The 21919-nt window shown below is 42.4% G+C and overlaps 1 protein-coding gene across 1 annotated transcript; it reads right to left on the bottom strand.

Moving 5' to 3' along the window:
- Positions 1 to 669: 669 nt before the first annotated feature.
- Positions 670 to 5656, bottom strand: GJB2 (gap junction protein beta 2). Its single transcript, XM_053563981.1, has 2 exons — positions 5568 to 5656; positions 670 to 2338 (listed from the first exon to the last, which is right to left on the bottom strand). Exon 2 carries the CDS (start codon positions 2314 to 2316, stop codon positions 1636 to 1638), a length of 681 nt encoding a protein of 226 aa, XP_053419956.1. The 5' UTR covers positions 2317 to 2338; positions 5568 to 5656; the 3' UTR covers positions 670 to 1635.
- Positions 5657 to 21919: the final 16263 nt, after the last annotated feature.

Below are 21919 nucleotides of genomic sequence, written 5' to 3'. Positions count from 1 at the left end.
CTGTAGATGAAATTAAAATTTGCTATTCTATTAAAACCATATTGGATTTTAAATAATTATTACATGAATTACTCATATTTTAATATTTTAAATGATATTTGAGACATTACAAAATTATTTCAGTTACAAGTATGTAATTAAAGCTATTGTTTATTATTATAAAATGTTTTTACAATGCTGTTCTTGGCAACAGAAAAATGCTTATCCTCATTTAGTACCATTTTTTGGAAACCATGTTGAGCATAATAGTAATATTTGGGTTTAATTTGTCCTATAGAATGTCTAAATATCTAAAGCCTAGTTTCTGTTCTTTTTTTTTTTTTTTTTTTGTGGTTATTGGCCGGGGCTAGGTTTGAACCCGCCACCTCCGGCATATGGGACCTGCGCCCTACTCCTTGAGCCACAGGCGCCACCCTTCTGTTCTTTTTAAATGTCTATTAGTTGTATTTTTACTTAAAAACAATTGGATGCTGAAGACAGAAGCAAAAAAACTTTTGAAGTAGGTGAAACTCATTTTTAACCAGAAGAATTTAGAGTCTGGTTTTCCATCCATCCTTTAACAACAGCAATTGCTACCTCCTCACGCCCCATTTTGTCTGCACCATTAAATGGTACTGTGCCAATAAAATCCCCAAGTAACCTCTTAAATCAGCATTCCTTCTGATGCCAGCTACCATTTACCACAGTAATGGAAAAGGCAAACATGTTGAGCCAACCTGTCATTACAGGTAGTAGCTGGTGGCACATCTAGTCTATATTTCTTAAATAACATTATACCTAAAATTTTGAAACATCTCACAATTAATGTGATAGAGAGCCTCTCAGTTGCACAGCAAATTGTCTATAACCAAAAGGCCATATTTGAAATTAAATCACGGTGTCTAATTATATACCATTTAGATAATCACAATCTGAGCCTCTGAATTAGGAGAAACAAACAATCATATCCAGAACATCTTTAGATCAAAAGAACCTATCTTATTTCAAAGTTTTTATTTAAAAAAAGTATATAGAGGGTGGCGCCTGTGGCTCAAAGGAGTTGGGCGCCAGCTCCATATGCCAGAGGTGGCGGGTTCAAACCCAGCCCCAGCCAAAACTGCAAAAAAAAAAAAAAAGTATATAGAATTCGAAGTATTAGGTAACTTTGTCCATTGGTAGAGATTAAAACTTCCAAAGCAGATAAAAGAACCAAGATTCTCTATGTCTACCTTTAATTTGGGGAAAAATTGGCAAAGAGAACCCTGGAAGGAACACCCAAACCTGTTTGGTATCCCTTTTAGAGCCCAGCCTTTCTCTCCTGTCCCCAGAGAAAGAGGATATCCTTTGCTGATATCCTTCCTTTTAAATATGAAAGTACCTTACATCAGTAACCTCTATGGCACAGAGTCTCATTGGAACTAACTTTAGTAAAAATTAATACAGGTATAGAATCAGGCCTTTACTTTGAAGTTTTGGAGAGTAGAGCTCTGCTGAGGCACCTGGAGTTTCATGTGAGGCCTGCAGGGATTCAAATGGTTGTGTTATGATCAGAATCTTTGTCTTGGGAAATGCTGGTGACTGAGCCTTGACAGCTAAGCACAGGATGCCTCATCCTTTTCCTGCTGTCTATTTTTTATCTAACAGATGGACAATGTGTTAAACTGGCTTTCTGGACTTTCCAGAACAATATCTAATTAGCAAATAACACAATTCAGTGACATTCAGCAGTATGCAAATTCCAGACACGGCAATCATGAACACCGTGAAAACAGTCTTCTCTGTGGGCCGGGAGACAAAGCAGTCCACTGTGTTGGGACAAGGCCAGGCATTACATTTCACCAGACGCTGCATGGCGAAGCCGTCATACATGATGTAGAAGACGTACATGAAGACGGCTTCAAAGACGACTCGGAAGAAGATGCTGCTGGTGTAGGTCCACCACAGGGACCCTTCGATGCGGACCTTCTGGCTTTTGATCTCTTCGATGTCCTTAAATTCACTCTTAATCTCCCCCTTGATGAACTTCCTTTTCTTCTCGTGTCTCCGGTAGGCCACGTGCATGGCCACCAGGAGGGCTGGTGTGGACACAAAGATCAGCTGCAGAGCCCACAGCCGGATATGGGAGATGGGGAAGTAGTGGTCATAGCATACGTTTTTGCAGCCAGGCTGGAGGGTGTTGCAGGTGAAATCAGCTTGCTCGTCTCCCCACACCTCCTTTGCAGCCACGACCAGGATCATAATGCGAAAAATGAAGAGGACAGTCAGCCAGATTTTCCCAATGCTGGTGGAGTATTTATTGACACCCCCCAGGATAGTGTGCAGGGTGCTCCAATCCATCTTCTCCCCTGGGCACTTTGCACTGGAAAAACAAGTGAACACAACACAGGAATCACTAGTCAGCAGCAACCTGGGAGATCACACTAGGTCTGGGTTTAGGTAAGCACTCTTAAATCTCTGCCTGAGCAAATGCCGACTCTTACGCAACCACACCAAAGGGCGAGGACAAAACTAGCTTAGTTTGTCATAGGATTAAATGTATAGTTCCCTAACCATTCTGAACATGTTTTTATGTGTTCTCTAATCAAGGCTAGCTTATTCATCAGAGTAATTCACCCAACCTTTTAGCATATAATAAAAATTTGTGAGCACTGAGCAAAATGCTTCTTTGCTTAAAAGCACTAATGAGTTCTGACCAGGCCCATAGAATCCTCTGCAGATCATCCTTGGGTTTTCCTGATGCCCAACAAGTTACTCAGTGGTCAACCCTGGGCTCCGCTTGTAGCCCCAATTTCTGCCCTGCACACCGAGGCTGACACTTGGGACAGCCTTGCCTTAATGGCTGAGAAGACAAGTAAAGGTGACTTTTGAGGTTAAAATGTAACTTACAGGAGCCTACCTAATCCAATGCTGTCACAAGTCTCACTGAAGAGCTGCTTTCCTTAAAATATTTCAATTAATTTTCACTGGCATGGAGCAGTGAAATAGTTGTCACCAATGGTTAGGTTTACATTTGAGGTGTCCCAAATTTCCTTTTCCTATTTGAAAGGAGCAGGGTAGGAATGGTCTCTCCATGGAGAAAGGCTGCCATGTACATGGGCTTTCATGTAGGCTTTGTGTATGAGCTGGTGACCCTGCTGTCACATTGGGATTAACTGCTCAGTTAGGACTCAGAGATACCTGTTTTGAGTTGCAACTGTACATATTTATTGTGGACTATGGTTTCAATTTAGAAATGTTTCTGAAGTAATGCATTGTGGAAAATGGCAGAAACTTCAACTCAGTGATTCCCAGTTACTGGCCCAACAAAGTGCTGACACTGCATTGCAGTTCAGCACTCAAGCTGGCTGGGGTCGGGGACTCCTTGCTGAAAGTGGATGATCATCATTGCAAGATGTGCACTATCTTCACTGATTCATAGTTACACCCATCTGTCACAATCATTCCCTCTTCTAGATGAGATTCCATCTTCTCCACATCCGGGTGAATCATCTGTTTTCTACCCTAAGCTGGTAGTGAATCCTCTTACTTGAAAGCATCCTGCTCTCCTCATTTTAGGCAAGTTGCATCCTATTTCCTGATGGACTCCCAAAGCAGGCTTGGGAGGAATGTCTCTTATTACTTGAGGTTCTGCTGTGGGGCACCAAGGTCAGGCTGAAACCACCCAATGCCACTGTGGTCAGAGGAGGCAGGAGAGACACAAGCATGAAAGTCCCATCAGATTGAAATATACTCCTAACACATTTATCCGTATTCAGATTGAAAAAGGGAAACATCATTGGACAAAACAGTGGTTTAGTCCAGGTTCAGCACTGACCCATTTCAATCTGGCCGGTCTGGGAGCCCCATGGGGGATCAGGCTGTCTTGCCAGAAGTCTCACAGCTTAGATTCGTTCTGTCCCAATAGCAAAACCACTGAGAGCTACATTAAGATTTTTATAAAGCCATCTTGTAGAATTACACACCCTGGGTCTTCACCAGCACTAAATGGAAAACAGGACACTTGTTGAAATCAGTGCTCCCCGGCTTAGCTCAGTACACCTGGACACAAGTATGCGGGTGGGGGTGGGGCTCACGCCTCTGCCTCTCCCACAGTGCCACAGACCCTGCAGCCTTCTCTAGGCAATCACCAAGTTACAAACCTCCGATTTAGCTACAGCCTGTACTTATGACCAGAGGCTATTACAGGTTAGGTAAATATACCTGTTCCCACTCACGTACAAATTCAATTTCAGAACAAACCTATGGAATCTATCTTGTTGGTAACACGGAGACCGCCTATATAGACAGTTACCATCAACTGAGAAAAATACAGTTTCAGCCGCAGCTACCCATTTTAAAGGCCCTTTCAGGAGAGGACCAAATTTGACTCCTCAGTGGGACAGGAGTAAGAGGAGCAGGCAAGCAGGATGACATTGTTCTCAGTATTCGCACCGTGTCCCTACCCCCCAGGAACTCTCTGCTGGCCTTCCGAGGCCCCCAGCTGGCCGGTGCCACCCTTCACTGGAGCACTACCAGAGGCAGGCTGAGGAGCTGGTTCAGGCTGGGAAGGCGCCAGGTGAACCACCCGGTTCCAAAAAAGGCAGAAGGAGATCTTTACCCCCTAACTTCTCTACCCTTAGGTGGCGGTCAACTAGCTCCCCCATTTCCTCCTGGGCGTCCATAAGCGCGTCTGGCTTAGCACAGTAGTTTCCGAAAGGAACTCAAAGGGCAAATGGGGACAGGCTATCCCACACATCCCAAGACAGTCCCAGGTAAATGGCCACAGTGCCCGGCTCTCAGAAAGCCAGACCACGAGCATGGTTCGCGGTCTCCCTCCAGTACCCCCCTACAGTGCGGGCAGACGGAAGGGCTGATGCAACCGTCCTAAATGACACGGTTCTCAGCCGCACAAGGGTCCTGCGAGCTTCCACTCCAGCTGGAGGATACTGCTTGAGACAGCGCTCAGAATTGACAAAGAGAAGCCGCCACAATTTGGCTCAGGCCGGGGCTGGGAGGAGCTGCGTTCCCCGGGAGCTCCGGGCAGTCGGCGCCCGACCTCCGCAAGCGCCTTCCCTGAGGCAGTGGCGCGGGAGGCAAAGGTCGGTCTCCCCCAGTGGAGGTTTCCGGCTTAACCACGAGACTGGGTTTTCGCTCTGAGCGAACTTTTCGGTCACTTGGAATTGTGTGAAGATTGCAGATGAGTAGCCAGGCTGCTGTGCGGGACCTCTCTCGAAGGCCCTTTGGCTGGAGCCACACAATCGCGCCGCCCTCGGCCCGCTTCCTTCTCCTCCCGCGCGGTGTACGGACCGGGTCCAGCTCCCGGCTGTGCCACAGCGTCCCTGTCCCCAGCGCGCCACTCAGAATCCCTCCCGAGCGGCCGGACTGCAATTCCCGAGTTTGTCCTGGCCACCTGCTCCCGCCCCAGAGACAGCGCGGGACCTCGGTGCGTCTGGACCGCGGAATGCCCTGCAGGACCCGGTTCGCCAGGGACCACCACGGCTGGGCACCCTCACCGGGTCCTATGGCCTCCAGCGGTCCGGGTCCCTTCCCGCGCCAACTCTCCTAGGCTTGGCGGTCCCGGGGCGCTGGGCGCAGCCGGGCGGGCTCACCTGTGTTAGGACCGAGGAGCTGCGGGGCGGGCGGCGAGGTAGCTCCGCGGTGGTGGCTGGGCCTGGGCGGCCTCAGCTCTCGCTGCCGGGCGCTGCGGGTTCTCAACACCTGTCTCCAGTGGGGGCGCCTTTTAACCGCGAGCTGCACCCCGCCTCTTCCCCGGAGCTACTCAGTTACGGAGGGGGCGGCTCCTTGTCGCCCCACCACCCCTAGCGCCGCGGGCGGGGCCCTCCCAGCCTCCCAGGTTCCTAGATCTTCCCCGACCTTGGGAACCCGGAGCGATATCCCCTCCCTCGCCGAGGCCTCCGGGAGCCCCACGCCCCCGACCCTCCAGAGTCCATCGGCGGTCCCGGGCGAGCGGGGAGAGGCTGAGCGTCTCAACTCGAGGAGAATTCCGATCCCCGGCTTCAGCGCCTCGCGTCTTGGAGAGTGGCTGGGTTTAAAGGGTAGTCGCAGGTTTTGCTGTCTCGTCCGAGTTAGGCAGTAGTGCACTGAGAGTTCTGCTTAATTTTTTTTTTTTAAATTAGAAAAACACGTTCATCCGGCGATGTGAAGATTGCTGCTGTAGCTGAGGCTGCAGCGCTGGCGAGGATGTAGCTGCGGAGCGCCTGGTGCTGGGCGCCGGGCGCCGGGCGCAGGTGCAGCTCACTCTGGGATTTGGGCGTAGAGTGGCCAAGGAAGTCCCAACTTCTTTCTACCCTCTAAACTTTACTAGCCAACTCGACAAGCCCCTCCGCGGATTTCCAATCTGATTCTGTCACTTTCAGCAACGTTCCCAGGGCTACTGTGGGGGTGGGGGAGGCCGTCGGGCTTTTGCAGAGGCTGGTGGCAGCGTCTCTGCAGGCCTTGGACTGCGCGGCAGAGGTCTGCAGTGGGGAGGGCGCCTTCCTCCTGCCTGCCCGCTTCTTAGTGTTTGCACAACTGGGGTACTGCGAGGAGGTTTGGGGTCGGGGAGGTGGAGACCTAGATTATTCAGAAAGGAAAGTACAGTGAAGTTTGCGACCCCTCCTCCCACAGTGCGCACACCGCACACCGCGAAAGGAGACTTGGAGCGGACTTTTGGAAAGACGGCGGGTCGCAAGTTCCGCGCAGCTTAGCTCTTTCTCAGGGAAGCTTGATCTCGGGCTACCGGGGTCGGATATTTTGATGTCTTGAGATACAAGTGACAGAACGTGGATATGCCCAGAGCAAGTGGATGAGGAATTAAAATATCAAGAGCCGGCAGCGTTTGGAGGCAGAGTGTTCGGCCTGGGTGCCTGCACCTGCTTGCTTGGTGAGTCCCGCAACCAGGAGCCAGTGCGGGGGGCTGCAGCTGCTCGCTCTCACCCTCAGGCTTTACTCAAGTCAGTTTTACGTTAAGTGAAGACAATGATTCAGCCTGAACGACAGATCTGGCCTCAAAGACGGATTTCCCATGATTGCCACCTGTAGCGTGAAGGCGCTGGCTTTTCCCGGTAAAACTGGCTCCCTAGCAACAGGGCCGCCAACCGAGCTGTCCCTGTGTGGGCAACGTGAGCTTTGTCTCGTGGCTACCTCTCCACCTTCCAGCTCTAAGTCTCAGTCCGACAGGGAGTGTCTGCTCCATGAAAAGACAAAGCCCCACGGTCTGCCGGGAGCCCCAAGTGACCCATCCAGGAGCTGCTGAGTCGGCAGGTTACAGACTGCGCACCTCCCTCAGCTGGGGCAGAGGCGACTGCGGGTGGGGCTGCTGGCCGGCTCTTTCTGTTTCTCAGGGGAGTTTGTTGGAGCCCCTGCTTGGGTCGAAAGGAAGCATAGTAGGAAGCTGGCAGGTACGGACGGTTTGGAGATTGAAAGTTGACTCACTCTCTCTTCTCCATTGAAAAATTTCACCTTAGGTTTTAATGCCTGTATCTCAACTTTCTTTTTCTCATTTTCCCTGACTTGGTTCTCCCAGTTTGCATAATTATCATGTGTTGTTGGCTAATGGTTTTATCACAGCCATTCTGTATCTTCAGGATTTAAAGTTAAAACTCCCACAGCTCTTAGGTCTTCACTCAAAATTCAGCTCTTGATTTTATTGTCTTTTGTATGATATCTGCTTTTTTTCTATGTGCTGATGTTTTCTTCCCAGATTGGGGGTTCCTCTGGGACTATATATATATATATTTTTTTTTCTTTTTTGCAGTTTTTTGCCCAAGGTTGGGTTTGAACCCGCCACCTCTGGCATATAGGGACGGCGCCCTACTCCTTTGAGCTACAGGCGCCGCCCTGGGACAATAATTTTTATATATGTATTTTTTGTATCCTCCAGAGTAGATAGAGGAGACTGAGGAGAGGTGGAGGAAAGGGTGGGAAAAGTTTGAATATTTGAAGTTACTTACAGAGGGGCTCAGATGTGAATTTAATTAGCTGATTACAGCACATATTTTTAACATAAAATTTTTTCTTTAAATTAATTAAAAAGTAAACCCCATAATTATTTTGTAAACAACACAGTCACATTGCTGCATTTTTTTCTATTAAAAGCAATACTATTAACAGAAATGTAAACGTTGGAAATAAAGCATGATTTTCTCACCCAGCTTTCTCTAGCCTTCTTCTTTTGACATACCAGCCCCCAGAGAAGCTCGGCCCCAACCTGCACCCCAGCTGACCCAGCTCCACAGTGAGCACACAGCAGGAGGTCAGGACATCCCTGCTGCCTGACTGGGACACCTTCGTCTCACTAACCTGTGGGGACTGACCAGTTTGAGGATCAGTTTTCATTTGGGTTGGGGGAAAAAAAAAACAAAACAACCCTCTGGCATCTTGCCAGGTTGCTCTTGAATGAAGAGTGGGCACTTATCAGGTAGCTATTGATGATTAACTGATGAGGGCCTGTTAGAGACACACCTTGTCACTTCAAGTGTCAGAGCTATGTATGAGTAATATTTATCACACATGCCTAGTACCAAGGAGGTAAATTCCAGGTGATTATAACTGAGCTGGACTTTTTTGTAAACATCGAAGGTGATGCACTCCTAAGATAAGGTGAGCATGCTAATGTTTCAAGCTATGTGACATTTTGATTTTGACAGTTGTTTTAGAAATAAGCCAAAACAAAAGAAATTGCCTTTGTGCAAGAAATCAATGGGAGACAAATCATGTTTCTTAACATTTTTTGTGAGTTACTGCTTGCCTTTTCAATTCCCACTGGGAAGGATGCTCTGATTGTGTATTAAAAATGTCTCAGTTAAATTTCAGACTCACAAATCATATGTAAGTGATGGCAGAAAATGTTGCAAGATGAGAAGAGACTTGTAAGAGAATGGAGCTCCCGTCCTACCAGTTGTCAATTTTAGGGCAAGTCAGAGCCATTGAATGTCTCTTCGGGAGCCATTAGCTATTGACCACACCCCTTTTCTTGGCTTTGCCATAGAAATATTAACCATAATATTAACTGGCAAAAAAGAAAGAGAAAATTGAGCCATCCTCAAAATAGCACTTGGAAACTGAAGCACCCCTCCCCCCATCTTTGACTAATTAATAACAAACTTACATGTGACACTGTAATTTGAGTGCAGGAGGGGCCTCTCTGGAATCATTTATGGGTAATTATTACAGTGAACACCATTTCACAACAGTTTCTCTCTGCATCATTAAATCAAACCCTTACTTATGTTTTCTGAAAATTAATATCAAATCATTTAGTAGAAAAATTAAGTTGTTACATTCAAAGAGTGAAAAAGAAAAAGAGTTCAGCCTTCAATACATTCATTGTTTTTCTTCACTTCTGAAATTAGACATTCATAAAGATTCCAATTTTTAACTTATGACTGAAAGTGTTATTGACTTTTAAATTTTCCTCATTCTATTTTTATTTTCCACACATAATATTTTGAGGAAATTCAAATTGCTCACTGTGTCTCAAAGCGGAAGTAAAGTCAGTCAGCCAATATCCTTGGCTTGTCAATACGTCCATGAAGGTCTTTTACGTTTATTTAAGCAGACTATGAAGAAATTACAAAGATATTTCCAAATGTATTTGTTTCAAAAACACATTTTGGTCAGAAATTAATCCAGAGTTATAACTCCATACAATACTTACTGGTAAAAAATATTTTACTTACATTGAATATAAAAAGTAAATTCTGTAAGTTACAGTGGTTTGTCAAAATGGAATTTCCATGTCATTCCCAAAGGCAAAAGTGATTTCTACATTCTAGTTCCCATTACAACAATATTGTGTTGTCTATTATCTTGAAGGGCTTTTGGAACAATAGTAAAAAAATTACAGACATTATAGAATTGACAAAGGGCCATAGAGCAAGGACTCCCTGGCTGTGTTGCATTGGATAGACTACTTCAGCTCTGCAGCCTTTTATGAAGTAATGGTTGAGAATATCTCAAATTTAAAATTTTTATTTTCTAGAAATCTCTTATTGCATGGTCATTTTTAGCTCCTGGTTCCCATCATAGGGGTATTCTGTAGCTTGTAATGCCCCTCTTTGGGGACTGGATGTGAAGTCCTTGACTTTAGAATTCAGAATTGGGCTAACGTGTTAGATACTCATTTAAACTGTTCCTCAAACCACTTTCAATTTACGGAAAGAAGTTTTCTGTGTTCTCTGATTTAATCTCCTTTAAAAATAAAATTTCTGCCACGGGGAAAAAAAAGGCACTTACAATACCCAGAGTTCACAGTAGATGGCACTAAAGAGACTGGACGGGAAGCTGTGTGCAGTTACGGGGAAAAAAACGGCCCTGACCTCAATCGTGGGCTGCGAAATAAATGTCTTTCTTTTTCTTTTTATGAATTGGAATGGATTAGAAAAGAGAATATCAGAATTCCTTGCTCTCAGCAAGTGTAAGTAATGCGTCAGGACACGGTTGTTTTACGTGTGTGCTTTCATACTCTTGAGCATCCTGGACCCAGTGTAAGGGGTGCTCCTTCTCACAGAAGAGACAGAAAGTGTCTGTTCTATTCCATTTCCAGGGCAACAAAACAGACACAGACTCCAGGTGAAATGGTGCTCCTAAGAGGGGAGACATCTCCCAGTCTCTGCTGTGCTTGAAGCTCACAGCCCAGTGAGCTCAGAAACCCCAATTTGGAGAGATTTATTTGTGGGTGGGCTTGTGCGAGAAACTTATGTCAGGTTGGAAGAGGAAATACCTCCACAGACTTTTTTTTTTTTTTTTTTTAACTAGGGCTCCTCTTATCCAAGAAGCAGTAGCAACATCTGGTTAGATCTTTAACTTAATAAAATTATTTGGCTACAAGGGGATATGAATACTGCTTTGGTGTCTAGTATGATTGAAGGTCATGGATCAGCCATTTTTTTTTTTTTTTGGATCAGCCATTTTAATAGATTATGCATTTAATGTCAAAGGAGGCAATAACATAATGCCCTTTAAAGCCCTTATTGGCTTTGAAATGAATCCATGGTGGTGGGGAATTTAGAGGATGAGGCCATTGTTGTTAACGATGTGGGGAGGTGAGGCTGACAATAGGTGAAGGTGGGATTGGTCAGTCCTCAGGATCTTGATCTTATCATATCAATTACCATCTGGTGGGAAACATTCACTTATTCTTGAAAGCCATGTGACATTGCATGTAGGTTATTATGTTGATAGGCTTTGAAAAGACACAGCCTTTCCTTCCAACTTACAGTGGTCGCCTTTTATCCTTGGGGGATACCTAGACCTCAAGTGGATGCTGCAAAGCTTGGATAGTACTGAACCTTGTATACACTATGTTTTTTCCTATACAAACATACCTATGATAAAGTTTGATTAACAAATTAGGTCCAGAAAGAGATTAACAACAGCAACAATAAAATAGAGTGAATGTGCTCTTTTTCTCTCTCAAAGTACTGTAATATTTTCTTTTTTAAAAAATTTTCTATATACATTTACATGTGTTTATTTGGTTTCTACTTTTTGCCTTCACAACATTAAAAAGGCTTAAAATTTAATAACGATAACAATGTTTAAGATAAGGACTAGCAACAAAAACCTCGTAAAGAATGAACAAAGATAAATACATTCAGAAAAGGAATCAGACAATTGCTACATTGAAATATTAATCAATAATAATAATGCAAAAAAAGCAACACTCACATTGTCAGATAAAAGTATGTCTATCATAGACTGCTTTGACCCTCAGGTTCAGTAAGGAATCATCAGTTAACTTCCCTTTTTTCCCCCAAAGTCTCAAAAAATAGACAACTAATATTTATAAATAAAAATAGAAGATAATTTCAAAAAACAGATCATGCCAAATCTTACAGATAATACAAAAATAAGAAATACTTCAAAATCATTCTACTTCATCTGGATATACCTGACATTAAAATTGGAAAAAGTATATTATTATAAAGGGAAATTACAAACATATTTCACTTATAAATGAGGATGCAATATCCTAAACAACATATTAACAAGTTGAATTAAAAATTATTGTTCAAGGGGTGGTGCCTGTGGCTCAAGGGCGCTGGCCCCATATGCCGGAGGTGGCAGGTTCAAACCCAGCCCCGGCCAAAAACTGCAAAAAAATTATTGTTCAAATAATGTACTTTGATGAAAATTAAATCCAATTTATGTGAGAATTAGTCACTATTTTCCTTTTCTTTTCTTTTTTCCCCCTTACCCCTCTTTCCTCTATCTGCTCTCCCCTTCCCCCACCCCCACCGTGTCATTAATTGTCCTGATATCAAAGTTAAATACATAGGATTCATGCTTCTCCATTCCTGTGATGCTTCACTAAGAATAATGTGTTCCACCTCCATCCAGGTTAATAGAACTGCTGCAAAATCTCCAATTTTTAAATGGCTGAATAGTATTCCATGGTATATATATGCCACAACTTGCCAATCCATTCCTGGGTTGAGGGGTATTTAGGCTGTTTTCACATTTTAGCAATTGTAAATTGAGCTGTGATAAATAGTACAGTACAAGTGTCTTTATAATAAAAGTTTTTTTTTTTTTCCTTCTGGGTAGATGCCCAGTAATGGGATTACAGGATCAAATGGGAGTTCTAGGTTGAATTCTTTGAGGTTTCTCCATACTTTCTTCTGAAAGGTTGTATTAATTTGTAGTCCCGCAAGCAGTGTAAAAGTGTTCCCTTCTCTCCACATCCACGCCAGCATATGCAGTTTTTTGAGATTTTGTGATATGGGCCATTCTCGCTGGGATTAAATGGTATCTCAGGGTGGTTTTAATTTGCATTTCTCTAATAATTAGGGATGATGAGCATTTTTTCATATGTTTGCTAGCCATTCGTCTGTCTTCTTTAGAGAAGGTTCTATTCATCTCTCTTCCCCTATTGATGTATGGGATTGTTGGTTTTTTTTTTAATGTGGATTAATTTAAGTTCTCTATAGATCCTAGTTATTAAGCTTTTGTCTGATTCAAAATATGCAAATATCCTTTCCCATCGCGTAGGTTGTCTATTTGCTTTGGTTGTTGTCTCCTTAGCTGTACAGAAGCTTTTTAGTTTAATTAAATCCCATTTGTTTATTTTTGTTGTTGCAATTGCCAGGGCAGGCTTCTTCATGAAGTCTTTCTGCAGGCCGATATCCTCCAGTGTTTTTCCTATGCTTTCTTTGAGGATTTTTATCATTTTATGCCTCAAGTATAAGTCCTTTATCCATCTTAAATCAATTTTTGTGAGAGGAGAAAGGTGCGGGTCCAGTTTCAGTCTTTTACATGTGGATATCCAGTTCTCCCAGCACCATTTATTGACTAGGGAGTCTCTCCCCCAGTGTACATTCTTGTTTGGTTTATCGAAGATTAGGTGGTTGTAAGTTGTTGGTTTCGTTTCCTGCTTTTCTCTATTCGATTCCACATGTCTATGTCTCTTTGTGCCAGTACCATACTGTCTTGACCACTATGGCTTTGCAGTACAGCCTAAAATTTGGTATGCCGTTGCCCCGGCTTTGTTTTTATTACTAAGAACTACCTTAGCTATACGGTTTTTTTTCTGGTTCCATACAAAACGCAGAATCATTTTTTCCTAGCCTTGAAAATAGGATGTTGGTATTTTAATAGGGATGACATTGAATTGGTAGATTGCTCTGGTAAGTATACACATTTTAACAATGTTGATTCTTCCTAGCCATGAGCATGGTATGTTCTTCCATTTGTTAAAGTCCTCTGCTATTTCCTTTCTTAGGGTTTCATAATTTTCTTTATAGAGGTCCTTCACCTCTTTTGTTAGGTTTATTCCTAAGTATTTCATTTTCTTTGGGGCTATGGTGAAGGGAGTTGTGTCCTTAATTAGCCTCTCATCTTAGCTGTTGTTGGCATATACAAAGGCAACTGACTTGTGGACATTGATTTTATATCCTGAGACATTACTGTATTTTTTGATGACTTCCAAGAGTCTTGTGGTTGAGTCTTAGGGGTTCTCTAAGTATAAGATCATGTCGTCAGCAAAGAGGGAGCGTTTGACCTCCTCTGCTCCCATTTGGATGCCCTTTATTTTCTTGTCTTGCCTAATTGACGTAGTGCTATTTAGCACTATTTTGTATAGTAATGGTGACAGAGGACAACATTGTCTTGTTCCAGTTCTAAGTGGAAAAACTTTCAGTTTAACTCCATTCAGCAAAATATTAGCGGTAGGTTTGTCATAGATAGCTTCAATCAGTTTAAGAAATGTGTCACCTATGCCTATACTCTTCAGTGTTCTAATTAGAAAAGGATGCTGGATTTTATCAAATGCTTTTTCTGCATCTATTGAGAGGATCTTATGGGCTTTGTTTTTGCTTCTGTTGATATGGTGAATAACATTCATAGATTTACATATATTAAACCAGCCTTATATCCCTGGGATGAAACCTACTTGATTATGATGTATGATTTTTTTGATGATAAGCTGTAATCTATTGGCTAGGATTTTGTTGAGAATTTTTGCATCTATATTCATTAGTGAAATTGGTCTGAAGTTCTCCTTTTTAGTTGGATCTTTTCCTGGTTTTGGTATGAGGGTGATGTTTGTTTCATAAAACATGTTGGGGAAGATTACTTCCTCCTCAATTTTTTTGGAATAATTTCTGCAATATAGGAATAAGCTCTTCCTTGAAGGTTTGATAGAATTCTGGTGTGAAGCCATCTGGACCAGGGCATTTTTGGGGGAGGCGAGATTTTTTATTGTTTCTTTAATCTCAGTGCTTGAAATTGGTCTGTTCAAGAGATCTATTTCATCTGAGCTAAGTCTAGGGGGAGTGTGTGATTCCAAATATTGATCCATTTCCTTCACATTGTCAAATTTCTGGGCATAGAGTTTTTGGTAGTATTCAGAGATAATTTCTTTTTTTCCCTTTTTTTATAATTATTAAATCATAGCTGTGTACATTAATGCAATCATGGGGCACCATACACTGCTTTTATAGACCATTTGACACATTTTCATCACACTGGTTAACATAGCCTTCCTGGCATTTTCTTAGTTATTGTGTTAAGACATTTATATTCTACGTTTACTAAATTTCACATGTATCCTTGTAAGATGCACTGCAGGTGTAATCCTACCAATCACCCTCCCTCTACCTATCCTCCCCCCTCCCTCCCCTCCCTCTCCTCCTTCCCCATATTCTTAGGTTATAACTGGGTTATAGCTTTCATGTGAAAGCCATAAATTAGTTTCATAGTAGGGCTGAGTACATTGGATACTTCTTCTTCCATTCTTGAGATACTTTACTAAGAAGAATATGTTCCAGCTCCATCCATGTAAACATGAAAGAGGTAAAATCTCCATCTTTCTTTAAGGCTGCATAATATTCCATGGTGTACATATAACACAATTGATTAATCCATTCGTGGATCTATGGGCACTTGGGCTTTTTCCATGACTTAACAACTATGAATTGGACTGCAATAAACATTCTGGTACAAATACCTTTGTTATAATGTGATTTTTGATCTTCTGGGTATATACCTAGTAGAGGAATTATAGGATTGAATGGCAGATCTATTTTTAGATCTCTAAGTGTTCTCCAAACATCTTTCCAAAAGGAATGTATTAATTTGTATTCCCACCAGCAGTGTAGAAGTGTTCCCTTTTCTCCACATCCATGCCAACATCTCTGGTCTTGAGATTTTGTGATATGGGCTAATCTTACTGGAGTTAGATGATATCTCAAAGTAGTTTTGATTTGCATTTCTCTGATGATTAAAGATGATGAGCATTTGTTCATATGTCTGTAGGCCGTGTGCCTGTCTTCTTCAGAGAAGTTTCTCTTCAAGTCCCTTGCCCGGCCTGCAACGGGATCACTTGTTCTTTTCTTGCTTATATGTTTGAGTTCTCTGTGGATTCTTGTTATTAAACCTTTGTTGGAGACATAACCTGCAAATATCTTCTCCCATTCTGAGGGCTGTCTGCTTGCTTTGCTTACCGTGTTCTTGGCTGTGCAGAAGCTTTTTAGTTTGATCAGGTGCCAGTAGTGTATTTTTGAAGCTCCTTCAATTGCCTGGCGGGGTGGGTCCTCCTCATAAAATACTCATCCAGATTTCTTCAAGGGTTTTCCCTGTACTCTCTTCTAGTATTTTTATAGTTTCATGTCTTAAGTTTAAATCTTTGATCTGGTGAGAGTCTATCTTAGTTATTGGTGAAAGGTGTGGGTCCAGTTTCTGTCTTCTACAGGTTGCCAGCCAGTCACCCAGCACCATTTGTTAAGTAGAAAATCTTTTTCCCACTGAATGGTTTTAATTGGCTTGTCAAAGATCAAATAACAGTAAGTAGCTAGATTCATCTCTTGGTTCTCTATTCTGTTCCAGACATCTCCTTCTCTGTTTTTGTGCCGGTACCATGCTCTTTTGATCACTTTCAATGTATAGTACAGTCTGAGGTCTTGTAGCATGATTCCTCCTGCTTTGTTTTTATTTCTGAGTAATGTCTTGGCTATTCGAGGTTCTTTCTGATTCCATATAAAATGAAGTATTATTTTTTCAAGATCTTTAAAGTATGACAGTGGAGCTTTAATAGGGATTGCATTAAAATTGTATATTGCTTTGGGTAGTATGGACATTTTAACAATGTTGATTCTTCCCAGCCATGAGCATGGTATGTTTTTCCATCTGTTGACATCTTTGGCTATTTCTTTTCTTAGAGTTTCATAGTTCTCTTTGTAGAGATCTTTCACGTCCTTTGTTAGATAAACTCCCAAATATTTCATCTTCTTTGGCACTACTGTGAAAGGAATAAAATCCTTAACTGTTTTTTCAGCTTGACTTTTGTTGGTATATATAAAGGCTACCGATTTATGAATGTTGATTTTTGTAACCTGAGACACTGCTGTATTCCTTGATCACTTCTAAGAGCTTTGTAGTAGAATCCCTTGTGTTTTCCAGATATACGATCATATCATCTGCGAAGAGCGAAAGTTTGATCTCTTCTGAACCTATATGCATACTCTTGATCGCCTTTTCTTCCCTAATTGTGATGGCTAAAACTTCCATTGCAATGTTAAAGAGCAGTGGAGACAATGGGCAGCCTTATCTGGTTCCTGATCTGAGTGGAAATGATTTCAATTTAACTCCATTCAATACGATTTGGCTGTGGATTTGCTGTAGATGGCCTCCATGAGTTTAAGAAATGTCCCTTCTATACCAATTTTCTTAAGTGTTCTGATCATGAAGGGATGCTGGATATTATCAAAAGCTTTTTCTGCATCAATTGAGAGAATCATGTCGTCATTGTTTTTTAATTTGTTTATGTGCTGAATTATATTTGTAGATTTACATGTATTGAACCAGCCTTGAGACCCTGGGATAAAACCCACTTGGTCATGATGTATAATTTCTTTGATGTGTTGCTGGATTCTGTTTGTTAGGATCTTGTTGAATATTTTTGCATCTATATTCATTAGTGATATTGGTCTATAATTTTCTTTTCTTGTTGGGTCTTTTCCTGATTTGGGGATCAGGGTGATGTTTGCTTCATAGAACATGTTGGGCAGTGTTCCTTCTTTTTCTACATTTTGGAACAGGTTGAGTAATATAGGTACTAGTTCCTCTTTAAAGGTTTGGTAGAATTCTGACGTGAAGCCATCTGGTCCCAGGCTTTTCTTTTTAGGGAGATTTTTATGGTTAATGCTATTTTGGAACTTGATATTAGCCTGTTCAACACTTTCACTTGATTTCTGGCTAAGTCTTGGAAAGTGATGTGCTTCCAAGTATTGGTCAATTTCCAAGTATTGGTCAATTTCCTTCCAAATGTTGGTCAATTTCCAAGTATTGGTCAATTTCTGAGAATAAAGAAATAGGAAAATCTATTCTATTACAACCTGGTTTCTTGTAATATTCATTAAGGATTTTTTGAATTTCTGAGGACTCTGTTATTATTTTATCTTTGTCGTTTCTGATTGATGAAATTAGAGATTTTATACTTTTTTTCCTGGTTAGGTTACCCAAAGGTTTGTCTATTTTTTTGACCTTTTCAAAAAATCAGCTTTTTAATTTATTGATCTGTTGTATAATTCTTTTGTTTTCAATTTCATTTAATTGTGGTCTAATTTTGGTTATTTCTTGTCTTCTACTGGGTTTGGGGATGGAATGTTGTTCCTTTTCCAGTTGCTTGAGATGTCCCATTAAGTTGTTAACTTCCTTTCTTTCTGTTCTCTTGAGGAAGGCTTGCAGTGCTATAAATTTCCCTCTTCGGACTGCCTTTGAGGTATCCCAGAGGTTCTGATAATTCGTGTCTTCATTGTCATTTTGTTCCAAAGATTTGGCAATTTCCTTCTTAATCTCATCTCTGACACAGCTATCATTCAGCATAAGGTTATTTAACTTTCATGTTTTTGTATGAGTATGCAGATTCCTGCTGTTACTGAGTTCAACTTTTATTCCATGGTGGTCCGAGAAGATGCAAGGCATAATTTTTATTCTTTTAAATTTACTGAGGTTAGACTTGTGACCTAAGATGTGATTGATTTTGGAGTATGTTCCATGGGCTGATGAGAAGTATGTGTATTCAGTTTTATTGGGATGAAATGTTCTGTAGATGTCTGCTAAATCCAAATGTTGGATGGTTAGGTTTAAATCTAAGATTTCTTTGCTCAGCTTCTTATTGGAGGATGTATCCAACATTGCCAAAGGAGTGTTGAAACCTGTGACTATTATGGAGCTGGAGGAAATCAAATTGCTCATGTCTCTTAGAGTTTCTCTTATAAATTGAGGCACATTCTGGTTGGGTGCATAAATATTAATAATTGAAATCTATCATATTGAGTATTACCCTTAACAAATATGAAGTGACCATTCTTATCCTTCCTTACTTTTGTTGGTTTAAAGCCTATTGTGTCTTCAAATAGAATTGCAACACCTGCTTTTTTCTGATTACCCTTTGCCTGAAATATGGACAATCATCCTTTCACCCTGATTCTATATTTATCTTTTAAGGTAAGATGTGATTCTTGTATGCAGCAAATATCTAGCCTAAGTTTTTGTATCCAGTCAGCTAACCTGTGCCTCTTTAGAGGATAGTTTAAGCCATTCACATTAATGGAGAGTATTGATAAGTCTGGTAACATTTTGGGTATCAAGTTTTTTGAAAGTCCAGTGGACATTTTTAATCCTTTTGCCACTGTGGAAATTGGAGTTTGATCAAAAGTTTCTGAGTGAGTATACTTTTGTGATAGATGATTCGGATGGTCTTTATGGAGGATAGGTCTGCGAATATCCTGAAGAGCTGGTTTGGTTATGGCAAATTTCTTCAACATATGAATGTCATTGAAGTATTTAATTTCTCCATTATAAATGAAACTCAGTTTAGCTGGATACAGCATCTGGGGTTGAAAGGTATTTTGTTTTAGGAGATTAAAAGTCGATGATCACCCTCTTCTGGCTTGAAAAGTTTCAGCAGAGAGATCTGCATTCATTCTAATATTCTTCCCTTTGTAGGTAATGGATTTCTTACATCTAGTTGCTTTCAGAATTTTCTCCTTCTTATTAACTTTAGTGAAATTAATTATGATATGCCTGGGGGATGTCTTATTTGGATTGAGTCCTGCTGGGGTTCTGAAACTGTCTGCTATCTGAATTTCAGAATCTCTTGGCATGTCTGGAACATTCTCTTTCATAATTTCATGGAGAAGGGCCTCTGTGCCTTGCGAGTCCACTTCATCACTTTCAGGGATTCCAGTGAGGTGGATATTAGCTTTCTTCAAATTATCTCATAGCTCTCTGAGAGAATGATCTCTCTATTTCTCTTCCTCTTTGAGAGTTTGGGAGTGTTCAAAAGCTTTGTCTCCAATGTCAGATATCCTTTCTTCTGCTTACTCCACTCTGTTATGGAGGGATTCTACTGTATTTTTCAGATCTTTGAGGGCTGCAAATTCTTGCTTCAGTGCGTCAAAATCTTTGGTGGTTTTGTCTTTAAATTCGTTAAATTCTTGAGACAACTTTTGAATTGCTCCTCGAATTTCTCATTCCAAATTTCCTCCATTCTATTAATCTTGTTTGCAGTCCAAATTCTGAATTTGATTTCTGACATCTCGGCCAAGCTGTTTATGAATGGGGTCTTCAGTTATATCTGCCATATCTTTCCTTGAGGCGGGGGAGGGTTCATCTATTCTGGTTATTTACGTTACCAGAGTTTTTCTGCTGATTCCATCCCGTGATTATTTTACACAGTTTGACTTTTCCCCTGGAACTTTGTGGAGGACCTGTACAGTGCTATGGCCTGAGAAACTGGGGACCTGTTTGGTGTAGCGGGGCTAAGTGGTTCTGTCTTGTTTTCAGCTGGTCTCTGTCTGACCCTAGTGAATTAGTTACTCTGGGTTGAAGTCTCAGCTGTGGAGAAATACCAGCAATTAAGTCACCCTGCCCCCCACAGGCAAAAATTGGAAAAGGAAAATCAAACCTTCCTACAATCACACACCCAGGGCACCACTTGGATAGTCCTTGGGTGATTGGCTCAGTTCAAAAGGTCCAAATGAATTGTCCCAGTCAGCATCTGTCTCAGGTGGGAGAGTTTAAAAGGTCTTTGGCAACTGGATTGCAGGGTTCTGCTGACAACTCAAATATGACTTGCTCCAGTGCTCTGTGAAGTCAGGAGGACCCACCCAGCAAATAGATTAGTCTGGGAAAGTTGATGCCTCCTTCCCTACCTTCCTCCTCTGTCACACCCAGTCACTGATAGCCCCGCAGGGCTGTGACTCAGTTGCCTCCAATGATCAGATACTCCAGGGGTTTGCACCTGCATGAATCACAAGGAAATCTATATCTGCTCAGCCAGGCTGCTGCTCTCTGCCTCTATCCAGTAGGGGGAGGTGGGGCCTGACAACCTCAGATGCTTGATTGAGGCTGAGGGGGGTGTTCCCTCAGTTCCAGCCCTGCCCCTGATTAATGTTACTGACAGAACAGAATAACTATGTGGCAATTTGTTTCTGTCCCTGCTAAATTCCCCTGCAGAAGAGAAGCTGTTTTGAGTTGCCATAACCTGCACCTCAGGCCCTATCTTTGCTCCTGCAGGTTTGTATTTGCAGCCTGGTTAGCTGTCAGTTCTAGCCTCCTGCTTTCCTTTGTCAATAGGCTGATGATCCCCTGAGGGCCGGGTGTGTCTTAGGCTCAGTAAAGTGGTCCTCTGGGTCAGCCCTGCCCTGGGAATTTCCTGGCTCTGCACCTGCGTTTTCTAGTCCCCACGCTCCAAACAGGCCAGTACCGCCTCAGTCAAACCCTTTATTCACGGGGCCTGTGTTTCAGTCCAAGATCTGGTCCGTGGTGGTTGCCACCTGAGAAGATGCCTAGCCTTCTCTGGTTGCCCAGGGGACAGGGGGTGTGGCTTTGGAATATCTGGGGGTGAACCCTATTGTTGCCAAAAAATGGGTGGTGCTCTGTGCCTCGGGACACCGCCACTCTGGCATGGTTCCCTCTTAGCCAACCATCCTCTTCTCACTCCCATGCCACAGAATCAGCACTGACCAACTACGGACCAGACCCTCTCCACACCCCTCAAGAAATAACCCAAGAATCTGGATTCCTGGGGGACAGGCCTCCAGACCTCAGAGTGAGAGTGGAGGGGAGTGCTGGAAGCTCAGAATTGCAGGTAGAGAATATATACAGTTTTAGACAGTTTTATGCCTGGCAGGAGAACGCTGTGGCACCCTAGTAGGGGAGATAGGTCCAGTTTTTAGAGGGTCTCTCCTGTGGAGTGTAGTGGGAGGACCTTTGAACTCTGCTCATTTGTTCATGGGGCACTCCAAGCCGTTCTCATGGGGGAGGGGACTGCCATTTCCTTGGTGATGAATTTTGTACCTTTTGTTTGTATCCTTGGGGTTGCAGCTCGCCTCAGCAGGGTTCATGTGTGTTCTTCAAACTTCTCTCTTGGTGCAGCTCTAATCCACCAGGTTACTTGCTAAATTTCTGTCCTTTAACTCTCCTTCTGGATGGGAGCCTCTGTGGAAAGCTGGCT

Source organism: Nycticebus coucang, chromosome 15 (assembly GCF_027406575.1).
Source record: "Nycticebus coucang isolate mNycCou1 chromosome 15, mNycCou1.pri, whole genome shotgun sequence".
Classification (NCBI taxonomy): Eukaryota; Metazoa; Chordata; class Mammalia; order Primates; family Lorisidae; genus Nycticebus; species Nycticebus coucang.
The sequence above is the reverse complement of the archived record's forward strand: the minus strand, read 5'-3'. Positions and strand labels throughout refer to the sequence as shown.

Coding starts and splice junctions, on each gene's coding strand:
- GJB2 (XM_053563981.1), bottom strand. CDS start 2,316: ATGGATTGGAGCACCCTGCACACTATCCTGGGGGGTGTCAATAAATAC.